Source organism: Trichoderma gamsii (assembly GCF_001481775.2).
Source record: "Trichoderma gamsii strain T6085 chromosome Unknown Scaffold_16.2, whole genome shotgun sequence".
Taxonomy (NCBI): Eukaryota; Fungi; Ascomycota; class Sordariomycetes; order Hypocreales; family Hypocreaceae; genus Trichoderma; species Trichoderma gamsii.
The window spans coordinates 582,213-598,696 of record NW_020171353.1 but is presented as its reverse complement, the minus strand read 5'-3'; the positions used below and the strand labels follow the sequence as shown (position 1 = coordinate 598,696).

The 16,484-nt window shown below is 50.0% G+C and overlaps 3 protein-coding genes across 3 annotated transcripts; 1 reads left to right on the top strand and 2 right to left on the bottom strand.

The window, feature by feature from the left end:
* Positions 1–1,033: 1,033 nt before the first annotated feature.
* TGAM01_v205348 (hypothetical protein) lies at positions 1,034–2,717 on the bottom strand (the record flags this gene model as incomplete). The annotated part of the gene is made up of 5 exons (XM_024549623.1): positions 1,034–1,371; positions 1,451–1,955; positions 2,040–2,174; positions 2,258–2,344; positions 2,415–2,717. The coding sequence occupies 5 exons, from the start codon at positions 2,715–2,717 to the stop codon at positions 1,034–1,036; spliced, it is 1,368 nt and encodes a 455-aa protein (XP_024405656.1).
* A 5,647-nt stretch (positions 2,718–8,364) lies between these two features.
* On the top strand, positions 8,365–9,645 carry TGAM01_v205347 (hypothetical protein; the record flags this gene model as incomplete). The annotated part of the gene is made up of 1 exon (XM_018807778.1): positions 8,365–9,645. One exon carries the CDS (start codon positions 8,365–8,367, stop codon positions 9,643–9,645), a length of 1,281 nt encoding a protein of 426 aa, XP_018658966.1.
* Positions 9,646–13,688: 4,043 nt separating this feature from the next.
* TGAM01_v205346 (hypothetical protein) lies at positions 13,689–15,371 on the bottom strand (the record flags this gene model as incomplete). Its single annotated transcript, XM_018807777.1, has 3 exons — positions 13,689–14,076; positions 14,138–15,081; positions 15,144–15,371. The coding sequence occupies 3 exons, from the start codon at positions 15,369–15,371 to the stop codon at positions 13,689–13,691; spliced, it is 1,560 nt and encodes a 519-aa protein (XP_018658965.1).
* Positions 15,372–16,484: the final 1,113 nt, after the last annotated feature.

Below are 16,484 nucleotides of genomic sequence, written 5' to 3'. Positions count from 1 at the left end.
ATAAGTCGAATGAGAATAGTCACGGAACAATCTATTTGGTATAATAATAAAACACGTGTAGAAAAAATAAGTATGTAGTAGAATTTGCATCGAGCAAATACAGCTGCTCTCCCCCATCCAAGTGCAACCCACCGTCTCTATATACACTTTCAATGCCGCGCCCCCAGCAAAGCAATAGTCCAACTAGACATCATCGCCAAGCCAGCAGTCCACAACCAGATTCGCCCAACGCGAGATATACGGCTCCCCAACTCCAAGCTTCGCCCCCCAGCCACCGTCGTCAAAACGCCAGTCACCAGCTCCTAGCAGGAATCGGGCACATGTCCTCCCGCGTGCTGACACGCAACAGCCATCGCAGCGCCTCTTTTCTGGTCTTTTGCGTGGTTCAGCTGCCACAAGATAAGCGGGGCTCTCCATTTCGCATACCGGATATGCAGAATACGATGAATACGGGCCAATCACAAGGGCGGATATAAAATGGAGAATGGCTTCTAGCGCATCCTTTGTGGGGAATGGCTCCAAGCTTGATTGCACTGCTCGGCTCTTTGTTTTGGGCGCCAGAGTTTGTCTCGAAGGAACATTGGAAACCCTGCGTGGCTGTGGGCAGGGCTTCGAAAATGCTGCACTGAAGATGCGTCAATTTTGACTGTAGGGACCGTTATCTCGCTCGGGAGGGGTAAAACATTCCACAACTAAAGTACTACTAATTATGCAGCCGAAGACGATACCACGCCACGGGCATGGTGTAAGTTGCAGATCCTTTGAATATTCTACGGCTGCCCAACAGCCGTATTCCTCGTAACAGTTACTCCTCAAATGCCATACCCGGAGAGCATTTATGGGTATTCAGCCTGTGTACTCTGTGCTTCTTGATGAATATATAAAATCATCTACCATCGTGGTATTTCCAATTAACTACTTGCATGTAACTGCTCTATATCGTTGAGTCAAATTATGGGATACATGTCGCAGAGTAACATCGAAAAAAAGACGCATGTGATCCAATTGCTTCATATCCAAACAAGATATACATCTACCGGCGCTTCCCAAAAAACGTAATGTCGCTATCCAGCTTTTCGTCTACCCACCTTGGCCACTGATTGAACATCTGATGCGCATAATCAACACGTGCATTGAGATGCTTCAGCCAGCGGATGAACCCTGGGTCAATACGGGAATTTTCCTGCCGAGCAGGATGCTTCTCTCGCACTTCGTATTCCTGGTCATTGATGAAGGCCATGATTTGCGACAGGGCTATCCAGTGTGTGTGCAGCAAAATGACGACCTGGTTGTTGGCGTTGATGAGCTCTTGAAATGAATCATGGGGCAGCAGCATCCACCATCCGTATTGCCTTGAATTGGCCTTGTATGCTGCAGCAAAAAGAAACAAAGAAGTACCAACATGTTAGCGAGATGGCCAGAACCAAAGTAAATATAGAGTTCAGCTTACCTTCGAAGGAGTTGGTAAGTAATTGAGAAGAAACATTCATGAGCTGCTCGTGGTATTCAATCTCGACTTGCCGCGTGCAAAGCGGCCCCAGGTTGGTGATCGACTCGACGGCAGCCTCAGCCCACCCCTTTTCAATTAAAGGCAGTCCTTCCATGTATGGCGCCATGACCTCGTCTTGGTTTGACTCAAACAGATTGCTGAAAAGAGGCTTGATGCTCTTGAACATCATTTGCATCCCCACAATGACGATCCCACGAATGAAGGTCATGTATTCGGCTAATCCGTCCTCAAGACTGACCGATTGGAAAGTCAGTGCGAAACAGGTAGCTACCAGAGCGTTGGCTTCCTCGTAGGTCGTCTCCATCTTGGATGCGTCTGTTAAGCGTTTCTTGATAGCCTTGATCGCTTTAATGCGGTGATTCATGGCCACCGGTGCAAGGCTGCTGTCTGTGACCATCAACTCCGAGGCCGCATACCCAAGGATCGCATGCATAAGAAATTCGTGCTGTCAAAAATATGTCAGCTATATCAACCCGCAGCTAAAAAGTACTGGCCTTCAAGCACGACGTCAAGGGAACATCCAACGTACATTGTGAGCTATGCTAGGAATCTCGTGCGTCCAAATCTCTTCTTGCTTCAATGGGTGGTGAGGGTAGCACTGGGTCAGAAAGTGCTGGAAGCATCGCATATCTTGCAGACTAAATAGTGGTATCTGATTGTGCGGCTACCTCAATGTCAGCTAGATTCAAGACCAGAGGATGGCTGTATAATGATGAAGCATTCGCTCTCACACTGGTTAGAACGTACCTGGTGTATAATCTGCGGTGAAGCCGGGTACTCGCAATTCAATCCCGTTTTGGCGCAGTTGCCACATGCCGGGTGTGTTTCTTGACACTATGATGGGCGTTCAACATGAGTTGCCTACTCTCTCTACTTGACTCCTAAGGAATGTGACGATGTATACCTTGATGCGCCGCCTCTTGCAGTTGTAGCATCCCCTACGGCTCTTGGTATGGCCTCGCCTCTCCAGCCGCTGTCTTTGCTGCATCGACGTCCGGCGAAGGCTCAGCTCGAGGTTGCTATTACTGGGCAGGCTCCTGGAGCTGGCATACGGAGGCGTGTGAATCCCTCCTGACGATTCCGACAGGGTCGAATAGCCCTGCACGCCGTCGACAAAGCCCGCATCGGGCTGCAGATAGGCGGTGTAATCAAAGTCGGACGAATCAGGGAACGACATGATGTCGTCCTCAAAGGGATGAGAGCTCATGGCAGGCGATACTGGAAGGGCGCGTGTCGCTCTTCAAACCAGGCTGTATGCAGGCTCGGGTGTGGTCACTGGGTGACTCTTGACGGCCCCACGTTACGGAGCGCATATGGCAATGGCAACGGGGCGTGATTGGTGGGCAGCTGCAGTTGAACAATTCTAGTCGTGACAGTGGGATGCTGCAAAATGTCAAGGAGTCGATATGGAGTGAATTTGTTGACTAACTGCTCTATAGAATGCGACGGGCCTATATTTTTAGGCGCCGTGGAACGGAGCACCTTTCCTCCGCAACCAACCTTGTATGCATCACCTCGTGCTCCTTGCAAATACAGCTAAAGGCGCTCTCAATCCCACCATTAATGAGGCCATCAAGAGGCCTGAAGCCTCGCTTTGGTCAGCTGGCCGCCTTAGCAGACAACTTGCACCATCTAGATTCTGCCACAATGCTAGCAATTGTCTCTAATTTACTTCTGGGGTGTAGCATGCCTTGGGCGCTTGCGACAATTTGGGAACCGAAGGGGCAAGCCGCAGCATCACTTTCAATCGTATCCTTCGCCGAACATTGACTACCATAATTTCATGAGCTACGAACAATCCAGGCAGCTACTAAGCTTCCAGAAGGCATCGCTGCCGTGCTAGCGGCTCAATCAACCGGCCTACCTCTGTAGAACCCCACGATTTTCCATTGGTTATAGGGTAAGCATACATGAAAGCTCGGTGAGCGAATCGAGCGAATCGAGGTGCAACACCATGAGTGAATACTATAGAACAGGTGTAAGGCGTGGCGTTATAGTTGAGCATTATGATTCTCTTGCTTCTGGTGACGAGGTAATTGCAGCATAAAGTCGTTGGCTCGGTCAATTTGACCCCGATGAGGATCGACGAGATTACTTGAGGCTCTCTTGCGCTTCCGGCTACTCGGCACAAGAACTAGGAGTTGACGGGTAGTAGTTTGATGACATGGATCATTTATGCTACTAGTAGGCAGCAAGATGAATGAGTACGCGTAAGCGTGTTATAACAAACAGTGCTGTTACCGGAAGCTAGCCAGAATAATAAGAAAGACATGAACACCGCTGTTAAATACTTCTTGGTTGTATCGTGAGTTGTCATAAAAGGTTTCAATCTGTAAACTTCCATGCCCTTTTCCCAAATTCCAACGCCTGCTGAGCACAGATACTCACTAGTATGTAGATATATATAGAATTCAACAGAAATAGAACCTGGAGAGCACAGCTTTGATCGCCCCCAGGGCTCACACGCGCCATTGCCTCTACGGCTTACAGTAGCCGCATTCCACAGGTCGGTAATAGTAACCGATCGTAGGGGCTGGCGTGAACTGCCTACGAACAGAGATAGGAAACTAAAATGCGTCCCTGCGCGAAACGTCTGCGCAGACCTTCCAAGAGTGGTTGGTCCAACGAATAAGGAAAAGAAGAATGTGGACGTGGGCCTGATTGAGATGGCCCGCGTTCAAGGGCACGATGCTAATAAACTGGATACAACAACGAGCTGCATGTACATACGATGGTGGCGTTTGTCAAGGTTGGAATACGCCTCCAGCATCATGATGGATTAATATATAGGGTTCTTACGAATACCTTTCACTTGGCCAGCGTCTGCTGGCTCGCAATCTCCGAACGTTGCGGCTATTTATGAATAGCACTCATATTATGATACATCACCCAAACTCCAGGTGATGGAAACATAATCATATAGGCGCTGCGGGGAGTCTATAAATTGAAGTCCCAACTGAAACGCTCAATAGTAGTGTCCGATTAGATGGACAGATAAGTGGCATCGCCAATTTACAGGAACGATGGCAGGACCAGCCGCTCCACACCAGCGCTGAGAGCCAATCGGCCCATTGGTTGACCAGATAGACGCCGGTGACCGAATGTGCGTATATACTCCGTTTGAAAATGTTCGTATATAACGGAGCTCATACTGTAGCAATTTAGGCCTACCACATGCAGCTGCGGATGTCCGGGGCGTCCATGATTGGCCCAGGGTTTGATGTGCCGGGTATCCTTGTCCCCTGCCGCTGAAAAAGCGAGGGCATTGAATAGGCATGGGGGAAATCATGTTGGCGATGGCTTGGTCAGAGGCCCAGCCTCCAGGTCTAATATAAGAACGAGAGGGCTGGAAAGGGGCAAGCAATTTGACATATCGCGCCATCGGTTGACTGCTACCATTTGGGCTCCAAGCACGGAGCGCGTGGAGTTCTGTCCTGCCTGCGGAGTATTTGTGCCTGGATCCAACGGGTTCAGCTTGTATGAAGCATGCAGTACTCGTACTGTAGCCAAGGCCTCTAGGACTACATGTACCTAGTAGATAGACTCAATTCTAGATATTGCCTGCACGCCTCCTTTTCAAGCCCTTGAACGCTGCTTTGTCGTATGTTACTAATCCAGCGTCTACGCGCTGGAGAATTGTTCTCTGAACACTTTCTAAACAAACCCTTACTTTGAGAAACTGAATGCCAGACAATCTGTCTTACTAGAAACAACCATTTCACGGTGGCTCAAGCCCTTAAAAAACCAAAGATATGGCACACAGGACTCGAAAGTTCGAGAAGCCGTTTGCTGCCTGATCCTTGCAACTCTCTGCGTGCGCGGCTGCCAAGAAGCAGGAGGCAAAAAAAGACACCGCCATCTTGGCATCTCGGATGAGCTAGCGGTTGGCACGACCGAGCGAGCCAACGTGGCCAGGGGTGGGGGGTTTGGCACGCCTCTCGGCTTAAAAAAAGAATTTTGAACAAAGAAGAGACAGGGGTCAAGTCGGCGTCGGTGTCGGTGCCGTTAGTTAAAGCGCTGCATATCGATCTAAGCCCTTTTGACGGACGGATGGGCCTCGAGTCTTTTTTTCCCTCTTGTTTCATGTTATATAGTGGCGTGAAAAGCTAATGAATGTGCGCAATGGACGGCAGACATGTGAAGCTGCCGGATTGGAGCCACGTCAGTTCCATGTTGGATAGCTGCAGAGATAGAGCTGCAACTCTGCGCTACCACACACGATAAGACACGGATGGAAAGCGTTTAAAAGAAGCAGCCCTCACAATAATGGTTTACTTGTGCTCTGCGAGACATTTGGAATCCGGTGGACAATGGGCCAGGCAAATCGATGAGATTGTGTGCGGAGAATGGTATTCCATGCCTTTATGTATACGGAGTACTCCGTGTCCCCATATCCGGCTTTTTGTTCTAATAGGGGCACATGAATCGGTGCCGCGCCTCCGAGTATTGTCTTGCCCTGCATTCCAAATCCCGGCCACTTCTCGTTTGGTGAGCATGAAACTGATAGCCTGGCATTGTGTACCCTCCTTTGGACATGGGATGAACGGATTTGCTTGGGAGCTCCCAGGACGGCGGCAGCTCTCCAAGGGTTCCATATGGTTTTCTCGTATAAAGCTAAATGACCAGACTGGGCATGTTTATAAGGTATAGCTGCCAAGACGACGACTCCATCAAGATCTCAGCATCTGGGCAAAGATGGTCATAAGATTTGACTGCGATTAGAAATAAAATATGAAAAAAGTAATGAGCGACACAGACTCGTATTCTGTCGATCTCGCTGTATGTGTGTGGATGGGTTCATGCCATGTGTCTTACAGGCAGAGTCGTAATCCACTTTGAGATCATCTATCATGCAGCTACATGAGAAATATAGTATCGAGTCTCTCTTCTTCATTCTTATTCCTCGAATCTAATTTGTCCGAGGAGAAAAAGGTTAAATGCCTCGTCAGCACCGATCCGTACGAGCACGACCGCTGCTGTCCTGCATCAGGGTTATTGCTGCATGCTCATACCACAGTTTTATACAGTGTGCATCCGAGAAGAAACAGAACCTTGAAGCTCCAGCTGGTGTAGCCGAGCCCACATGGCTCCCAGCAAAATGCTTGGCCCATTACTTAAAATTGCTGCTAAAACATGCAAACGCAAAAGAGCATGCTCCATACCGTGTTAACAAGCAACGAAATAAAAGCAAAGCAAAGGAAAAAGAAGGAAAAAAGCCCTCAGCCCCTTCGCAAACAGGATTCAGGGCCGCGTACGGGCATATGCAGAGGCCGTTTCACCTTGACTAGGCTTGTGGGCGCCGTCGACGGCGATTGGGCACAGGCGGGCCGGGCTCGCCCACCGCGGCGGCCTCGAGCGGCTGGAGTCGCTGCTCGACCAACCGGAAGCCTGTGCCTGGCGCGCATTGGCCAATCAGTGCAGCCGCACCTGGCGCTGTGCCTTGGCGGGGGCGACTCCCCAAAACGCTCCAGTCCCCAAGCAGCCCCCCATAGAGGTCCCTCAAGCTCCTCTGCAAGACTCCATCGGGTGCTGAGCGTGCCTGAGAGCGTCCCCGTAGCCCCTGGCGCTAGGCGAGGCTTTGGCCGGCACTAGGAGCGCTAGGCTAAAGCCAAGTTGGGTTTGACGGACCACATGTTGGGATAAGCAAGAGGGAGCTTTTTTTTACTTTTTCTTCAATTCCTTGCCCTTTTGAGTTTCTCTTTTGCTTCCCCGTTTCCGGCTTGTACTGTAGTACGGATAGCAATGTTTCTACTGTATTGGGGCTGCGGCCCAAAAAATGTGTAAGTTTTGGGTATCGCTTGCACAGTGATGTCCGGAGCTTGGAGAGGGGCTGGCAGTGGTACAATATTGAATGCCCCAGACGACATTGTGTCTCCCTCCAAGGGGATGACGCAGCAGCAGCAGCTGCTACATTGTTAGCAGAGGTATGCAATATATTGCTGGCCGTGCTACTACAGGATCACTATCCAAACAGGATTCGGGATGCCTGAGTAGTTATTGCTTTGTAGATTACTACTAAGCACCAGTGCCTGAACAACACGAGCACAGGTCCAACCACGACTGTGTGGGACTCAATGTAATCCATACAGGCTAGCATCTGCTGCTAAGCTTTGACATGTACTACCGGACTGCTCTTGGGCATGAACAAGCAGCACACGACTTTAAGTTTGTACACGCCTTGCCCATGAGCAATTCTCGTGGCCTTCAGCAGTGGCTTCAGTGTTCATCTTTGCCAAGCGCGGCACCATCCACGGCATTGCAGACGCAGCACCACCAGCCACCAGTCACCAGCCACCAGCCATGGAACCATGCCGAGGGAGGTCCAGCAGGCAGTTGAACTGTGTTCAGGCACGCTGATGCTAGCGTCAGCAGGCCCCATCGCATCCAGGGCGCCGTCTGCCCACTGCAAAACTTGCACGATAGCGCTGTGCAGGGGGGGCCATACCCACCCTCGACCAACAGGGATCCCTGCCCTGGCGCTGTACCTTGCATCGGGCCCTGCACCAGCCCTGTATCTGCGGCTTCCACTTGCCGGGTACTTCAGGCCCCTCTCATCCCCAGCTCATCTCTTCCTTTCTCCTTCTTTTCACCTTCAAACGCTTTCCATTCCCTGGCACTTTCGTCAGCTCGTCTTTCATTTATCTTCTCCGTCGCCAGTTCGACTTCTTCTTTTGAATCAGCAAGGCTGTTCACTCTTTACACTGCGTCTTTGATAGACCGATTGCACTCTTTACCGGCCGCGCCGACCTGCCTTGCATTGCAAAAGCATCAATAAGTCCAACTCGACTTTCTCTCACAATCCTTTACTCCAACGTTTGAAATCGATACATCACTCCCGTCAAAATCTAGACAAAATGTACAAGGCCGTTGCCCTCACCTCCATCGCTGCCCTCGCGGGTCAGTCCATGGCCCTCAACGCCCATCGCCACCAGCACCAGATGGACAAGAAGGCTCTCGTCGTCGACTGGACCACTGTCATCGACACCGTCTATGTCACCGTTGACCCCAACGCGTCCACTCCCGCTCCTGCTGCTCCCACCTCTGCTGCTGGTGGCTTCGCCGCTCAGGATGTTCCCAACCCCACTGGCCCGGCCGCTGGAAACGCCGCTGCTGGAAGCAGCTCTGTCGCCGTTGCTTCGTCTTCTGCGGCTCCCGCTGCCCAGGCCACCACTCTGGTCACCTCTGTTCGCCCGTCCGTCCCCGCCGTCGTGAGCAGCAGCGTCGCACCCGTTGTGCCTTCATCTGCTCCGGTGTCCTCTGCCCCGGCTCCTCCCACCACCTCTGAGCAGCCTACTCCCACTCCCACTCCTTCTCCCAGCTCCGCGCCCGCTCCTGTTTCCAGCTCAACTTCCCAGGCTGCTCCCTCTGCTACTCCTAGCAAGGCCCCCAGCTCAGCTCCTGTCAGCGCTGGTCACTTTGGTCGTGGTATGGCTTACAACGATGGTCTCCTGGCCAACGTTTACGGTGCCCTGTCTGGCAAGATGGGCTGGGCCTACAACTGGGGCTTCTACCCCTCTGGAATCGACAGCCAGTTCAGCTATATCCCTACTCTCTGGAGCCCCGCTCCCCAGCACTCTGATGGCTTCGATGATCAGGTTGAGACTCTCCTCTCCTCTGGAACCAAGGCCATTTTCAGCTTCAACGAGCCCGATATTGCCAGCCAGGCCAACATGTCTCCTAGCGACGCTGCTTCTGCTCACCAGCAGTGGCTGAACAAGTACTCTGGCAGAGCTCTGGTTGGCGCTCCTGCTGTTTCCAACTCCGGATCGCCTGGCCAGGGTGCCGATTGGCTCAAGCAGTGGGTTGAGGCTTGCGCCGGTAACTGCAACTTCGACTTCGTCAACATGCACTGGTACTCTCCTGCCTCTGCCATCGACACCTTCTTCTCCCAGATTGAAGCTGTCAGCCAGGCCGGCGGTGGCAAGCCTGTCATGATCACTGAGTTCCAGCCTTCTGGCTCTGTTGATGAGATCACTGCTTTCTTGAAGGAGGCTCTGCCCAAGCTGGATTCCAACCCCAACGTCTTGGGTTACTCCTACTTCATGGTTGCCAACTCTGGCAGCGCTGATGGCTTGAACCTGATGGCCTCAGCCTCCGCTGCCAGCAGCATCGGTCTCACCTACGCCTCCACTTAAGCAAGTGGCTGAGATAGCATCTTTTCGCTTCCTAGGTATCACAGTACCTCGCTAGAGATTTATCTCGACACATCTTTAGCCAAAATTTCGGTCATAGCTTATTTATTGCAAGGAGGGGACATATGGTGTAAACACAGCAGATACAAAAACATACTGAATGGCATCAAGGGGAAAGGCGCAACTCAAGTTCACCTGTACATATTTTTAACTACCTGGTTCTTGGATGTCAACATCCGCGATATCAGTACATTTTGATTCGCAATTTTTTTTTGTTTGTTCAAAGAGGGGAAAGAGAGTGTGATCCCAGATAATTCCTGCCCTAAGTCACTTTTGGGTGGCCCATTCCGTCTATATTTCTCTTTTTATATCAATATTCACATGAGACAAAGGATAGAAATGTTGACGGAAAAAGCATGAAAGATCTGGTATGTATCTCACGTATAGAAATAGGGTCGTGGACAAGACTTTAGCATAGAACTACGAGCTACGAATTCAATAAAGGTCTTGCGATCTACTCTCTTTGCGCACAAGCTTTAGTAATCTCTCGTGTTTACTGTGAAACTGTGATATGCTTTTCTTATCCTACTAAGCCAGATATATATATTGACTTTGCCTACTGTTATCTGGGCTGTATTGCAACTATGTATTATGCTGTAAAGCAAAAGGTAATGTCAATTGGCTCAATAACTACTATTCATTAGGTAACACTTAGCATTGTTCTCAAAGGGAAAAAGATTGACAGTGACAAGCATCGACTTTTGTTTGATCGGAGCCCTCCAAAGAATGCGACCGCCCGGCAGTAATCTTGGTCTCCAGCGGGAAATATCTTTCATCTATCGCGCCAGATGTCAATGATGTCAGGCACTCGCTTCCATAAGTTGTGGAGGATTTGATGTGTAGTCCGGGAAAGTGATTTGGATTAGGCCTGACCTCTCGTTTGATTGTTGTCGTTACCGTGACGGCATTGGAGGGGTTTTTGATCATCTTGGCAGCGTCGCCATCAGGGGTGTCGTGCTCATAAGGATCATCACGATCGCCATCGCGGGATCGACGCTTGGTTGGCACGAGCGATATATCGGCCAATGTCGATGATAGCGTCTCTTGAAATTCGCTTGGCGTTGATATTCGATTTGCCCCTGAGCCGAGATCTTGCGATCGTCTGGGTTCCTCGGATGAGTTGACGCTTGCTGTCCCGGCGTTATCCCTGGATGTCACCCATTGGATGACAATTACAGAAAACAGGACTATCAACAGGGCAAGATTTAGCTATGAGATCGCCAGGCAAGGATATAAACGAGTCACTCACTGTCACAGTTGCAGCTCATCAAGCAGATCCATCCAGGTTCTCCCTTACGGGCCATTAACACAGAGAGATTGCTAAAAATCATTCATCAGCCGACTTGTATCAAAGAAAGAACTCTCTTAAAAGCCTTCGCAAATTAAGTCTTACACAATGCTGCTTACTAGTGTGCAGACAGTGCCGCAGAATGTTCGGAATGCCACTGTCCGAAGACGGATGTTGGCGCGTGTTCTCGCCATGTTGGTATAAGAGTACAGTCCTGGCAGACGTCAGTGAGTACCATCTCTGCTGCCGCTTCCAAATGATGCAGATAAATTTACTCTTCAAAGGTATAAGAAACATAATTGTCAGGTACACATTGATCAACGCATCGAAAGAGATGAGAGGAATCATTGAGATCTTTTCCATCCCTATTATGCATTCTCCATTGTTCATTTTTGCAATGCGGCTGTTTGACTAGTCAGTTAATGCCATTTGATAGCTTTTCATATACTGAACTTACTAGACAAAATTTAATATGACCACTCCTATGTATATGGTGAGCATTCCCAGCGAATTTACCAGATACAGAGTGGATTTCATGCGAGGCTTTGTTGCACCGCGAATGATATACTGTATCGTAGTGTTAGCAGAATCTCGGAGGGGGGCATTGACTCGATTTGCACTTACAGCCTTCTCAACGAGAAACAAATAGATAAACTAAGATGGTTAGCATGGTGCATAACCCGGCATTAAACGATATCAAGTATTGGGTACTGACAATCTACCAAGAGGACCATATTAGCAAGAGAGAGGAAGGTTGGTAAGATTCTGAGCACAAATATCACCTTGGTGGTAACGTAGCATGCCAAGCACAGTATAATTTCTGTTTCGCAAATACCGAAGCTAGAATTGACTCCAAGTGAGTGCTGTAAAATCGCAGTGGCAACAACGAATATGTACGAGTCAACATATATGGCAAACACCACTGGAAATGCAACATTAGTTCCATTTCTTACTTAAATTAAGCATAATTATGACGACTGACACCAAACTACAGGCGGCAACAGGCGCCAAAACTTGATTGCCAGGACTCTTTGTGCTAGCATGTTCATCGCAGTTAGCTTCGTAGGTGATTGGAATATCGGATGGTGATCTCACTCAAGAATAAAGTTAGGATAGTGACTGCCGTCAAAGCCAGTATGACACTGAAGACTTGTCCTCCGAGCGGCACTTTAGCCCCTTCATGCCGCGAAACAATTGCCGGAGCCATGGCGCTGTGACGAATGGCCTCGATGAAAGTCGACTGTCCTCTGACTAAACGGGTCGGAGTCCCTCTCAAGTTCCCTATCCAAGAAACCCGTAGCGTTTGATGAGAGGGCAGAGCCACTCAGAAGACGGACTTAGTGCGAATCATGATGTGAAAGGTGGCGATGGAGTCGAGAATAGAGGAATTACAGCGGCTGGCTGTTGATAGGACGGCAAAAATTGCGGGATTAGGATAGCAGTTTCTTTTTACAAGGATGAGGAAGAAAGGATTTGAAGAGATTGTATGGTATAAGCAGAGGAGAGACCATGAGAAGATGTGTATCATTACTTTGATTGTATTTTTTGAGCTGGTAAGAACTCACGACAAGAAAATGTTGGGGCAGGCGGTATCTGCCCTCGTTTTCCCTCTTCGAGAAAGAGGATATCTCGGCACACGCCCGTCTTGTCTCAAACTGGCAAGGGGAATTGTACATGATCTCTCAATATAGGTATACATACCTAGTACTTTCTGCACATTTGCCGAGCACCTAGTAAAACTTGGACAAGCATACCGCGCAACTTTGTTCAGCTTTCGAGATTCTAGCCCTTTTGGCTCTACAATGGCGATATTTGTTCAAAGACATCCTAGTGCTGCCTGACATTTCTAGAAGAGGCTGGATTCTATTTCTCCGCGATCAATACCACTTTCATGACACTCATCAATCTCAGCTTTCACAACTGTTGTCAGAGAAGGAATCGTCGCCGCCAAATATCAGATATTGCGCATCGTAACACGGAGCATACATCAAAATGCCCACCATATCATGCTACGCTTTCAATAACTCCAAATAGTTCAATTCGGTCACACGTCACTGCACCTGGAAAGACTTGTATGAGACAAGCATGTCGCTTCGACAACAAGCATCTCTGTATCATCAGCCACCGGCACAATCACTCGATTGCCTCATTTCTTTTACGCCTACTAGTGCCGGCAATTCTAACCAAGTCACATATTGTAGCTGATTTAGTTGGTTAACTAGCGGAAAGTTTTGTTTCACGCCTTGATGTGTATTTCAATCGCCGTCGTGTTCCTCATGATTAACTTGCATCGCACGTCCAATGAAAACAAAAGAGATGCCTATCCCCAACGCCCATGTAAGCCACCATTTGCTGGAAAGCAGCTGAAATAAAAAGTAGCCTTAAAAATAGAAAAGAGATGTTTGCAGATGCCAAAAAACGCCGTGCGATGCTTCCATGAATCCCCTCGTCATTTCTGCCTAGTAGAGTTCAAGTGTTGCCCCCAAGCGCCGAAGTCGTAGTACTGTCAAATAGACAATTCTACCAAGATGTAGCGATCGAAAATGATGTAGGATGCAGCCGTAGAGGGGAAAATCCGGCCGTGTGTATATACAGTGGCCAATAAAAGCCGCTGGTACGATAAAAAGTTCAAAATGACTGTGTGGCTTTGACGTGGATAAATGGTGGTTGAGAGAGATGACGAGTAAAAATGACGTCTTCAGCTATCCCGACGCTCAGGAGATCGAGCCCTGGTTCGAATTCGGAATTTCTCCTTGAGTTTGGCTGATAAGTGAGCCCGCTGTCCTCTTTCGCCCTCTGCATCATGGCTGGCGCTGGCGCTGGCGCTGGCGTCACCGCTTGCACCAAGAGCTTCGGTATCGTTCTGGCGAGTCGATCGCATCTGTCGAAGAGCTTCGATTTGTTCTTCCGTTGTTGCTTGCCTCAGCCTGTTGATATCGAAAAACCGTGAAATCCTATTGCGGTGATGGGGCTGGTTGCCTTCGCCATCCTCACCCTCCACAATCAATGGAGGTGGCAGTGTAGAGGTTCTATCAGTGGCCGGTCTATCGCTATTCTCAGCAGCATCAGGACGAAGATCGAGGCGGCTAGTTCAGGTGGCATTAGTACTGAGAAAAGAAACAATGCAGAGGTGCACGTTCAACTTACCACAAGGGACATGTTCCGGACACATTGAGAAGCCAAGGATCAATACAATTTGGGTGGAACTGGTGGTTACAAGGCAGAACCCTCATATCCTCACCTTCCTTGAAGTCCTCTGTACAAATCGAACATCCTACGTTCCCAGCTGGTTTGGTACCACCGTCGGCAGCACCATGGGCCTCAGCTACTGGAGCCGTTTCTTTGGTCTCGCTACCACCCGTGGCGGCCGTAGCTGCTTCGGGTCGTGCATCCTCCGTAAGGATTGAAGCCGATTTCTGAGTTCGAGTGTCACGCCCATCAGTAGTTGCCGAGTCTAGTTCGAGCTCAGGATCCGGCTTAGCGGATTCCTGGTTGTTGAATTTGACAATGGGAAGGGTCTCGAGAACTGCGCGAGCCAGTCCCTTGGCTCGGCTCTGTCGAGGCCGGCCGCCTAGGGCTCTCCGAGGTCCGTATCGTTCCGGATATCGATGCGCTCTTATGGCGCCCGTGGCAATAATGACAAGAAACAGAAGAGTAATAAGGCCTGTTATGGTGTAGAGAACGCTCATGGCGACTGACGAGCTGGAACCTCCACCCGGGCTGGGGTTACCATTGGGATCTCCAGCGGTTGAATTTCCTGTAATGGAAACGTTGACAACTCTGCCGTTGGCAGTTCCGTTTAGAGCACCCAGCACATTTTGAGCCTCTCCGCTATCGGCCATGGAAAGGATATTAAGAAAAGTTGGCGGGTTTTGGAAATTTAGACTGCACCAAGTGCCGGCGAGCGAATACAAGACGATGGCCTTTGGATTTGCGCTGACGAGATCGTTTAGCATCTCATTGGTGCTGATGAAGCTGCCGGACGAAGAATTGTCGTTGTCGCATGATACATAAGCCACGTCGTTAGGTTTGTTGATTTTGTTAAAGTTGGATACGTCGGTAGCGATCATGTTGCCATTTATGTTCAACGACTGTGTTGGTTTGTTAGCATTGAGGCAAAGACAGTAACAGAGACTTCCAGAAACAATCTTACGAAGCTACTGCTTGACTGGTTCGTGCCAGCATTGGGAATAAGAGGAATGACTGTAAATTGGAGCGGGTTGGGCTGCCCGCCCGGAGTGGACAGATTCATTTGCAAAGCATCGTTTGTGGCCCAGTCTGGAGGGACATCAGTCTCAGCTGAAGTGGTGATGTTGTCGCTGTCGTCGGCCGAAATCGCAGCGACCAAAAAGCCGAGGGCGGCGAGTAAGACGGAGTACATTTTGTGCGTATACAAGGAAGTGTTGTGTGCGAATCGGTATATATCTTGGATTTCGGTGAAGCGGTGATTCGCCTCGCTTTGGCGCGTGGAAGGGAATCGCAAACAATAAACTTGGATACGTGAGGGTCGATTTGTAGCCTTTTCAGACACAGGTAGAAGTGCTACACGTGGGGGCAGAGAAGACGTGCGAGCGGGATTCGGGTGTTTGGTCGAAGCGATCTGAGCCAGCAGACAGTCGTTTTCGGTTTCAAGCTTCGGATCGTGGCTCTGCGATGAGGCGGGCGTCGTCGCCAGGCTCGTCTTTGGTCCGCCTTGCCGCACTCACAGAGACGACATCTGGCTACAGTCGATTTCGCCGGCGCCAGGCGATCACAGGGTCGGGCGAAGCAGAGGGCGGATGGGATGCAAGTGCGAGACGCAGGTTTTGGCGCTCAGCGAAAAAGCGACCGAGTGAGACGACAGCGTTTCGGCGGCGGCGGTGGATTTGCCCCGAGCACGACGGGCCTCACCTGGCTCTACAGGTGGATGGATTGATTGAACCGCCCCCTCCGGAAGGGCGGCGGAAAATAGCTCCAGCGGATTGGGGCGCTGAGGCTAGCAGAAGCCAGGTGAGCACCAAGTTGAATGTCTGGTGCTTGGCATGTCGTTGCAGTTCAGACTGGAGCTGGGGCGGGTGCCCGCCTAATAGACTTCATGTAGCGGTGCCCTCGAACCGGGGAAGCTCTATTTGGAAGAGCCCTAATACGCAAATTGGCCATGCGGTGCTGCAAGTCAAATTCTTTACGCTCTGACTGACAGGTGGCAGCGCGTGGCAGTTTAACATTGATGGATAATTTCGTGCTCAGCGCAGAAATAATATCCATAGGTAGCGTACTTGTTATACGCATCAGATATTGACTGTGCATTTTCACTTACTCATTCTAGCAAACAATGGGTTGCGCCTAGCTTCTGATTGGCAGTGGTCAGCAGAAGAAGAAAAAAAGACTTGTTCAAAAGGTCGCCCGGGATTACGCACTTGCATGATTTCCGGATTTCGGGCGGGCAAGTGCTTCCAGGCGTTCCGTACCAGCTTAGCAGTGGTCTAGCAACAGTAGCTTGTCCAGCCAATCTATT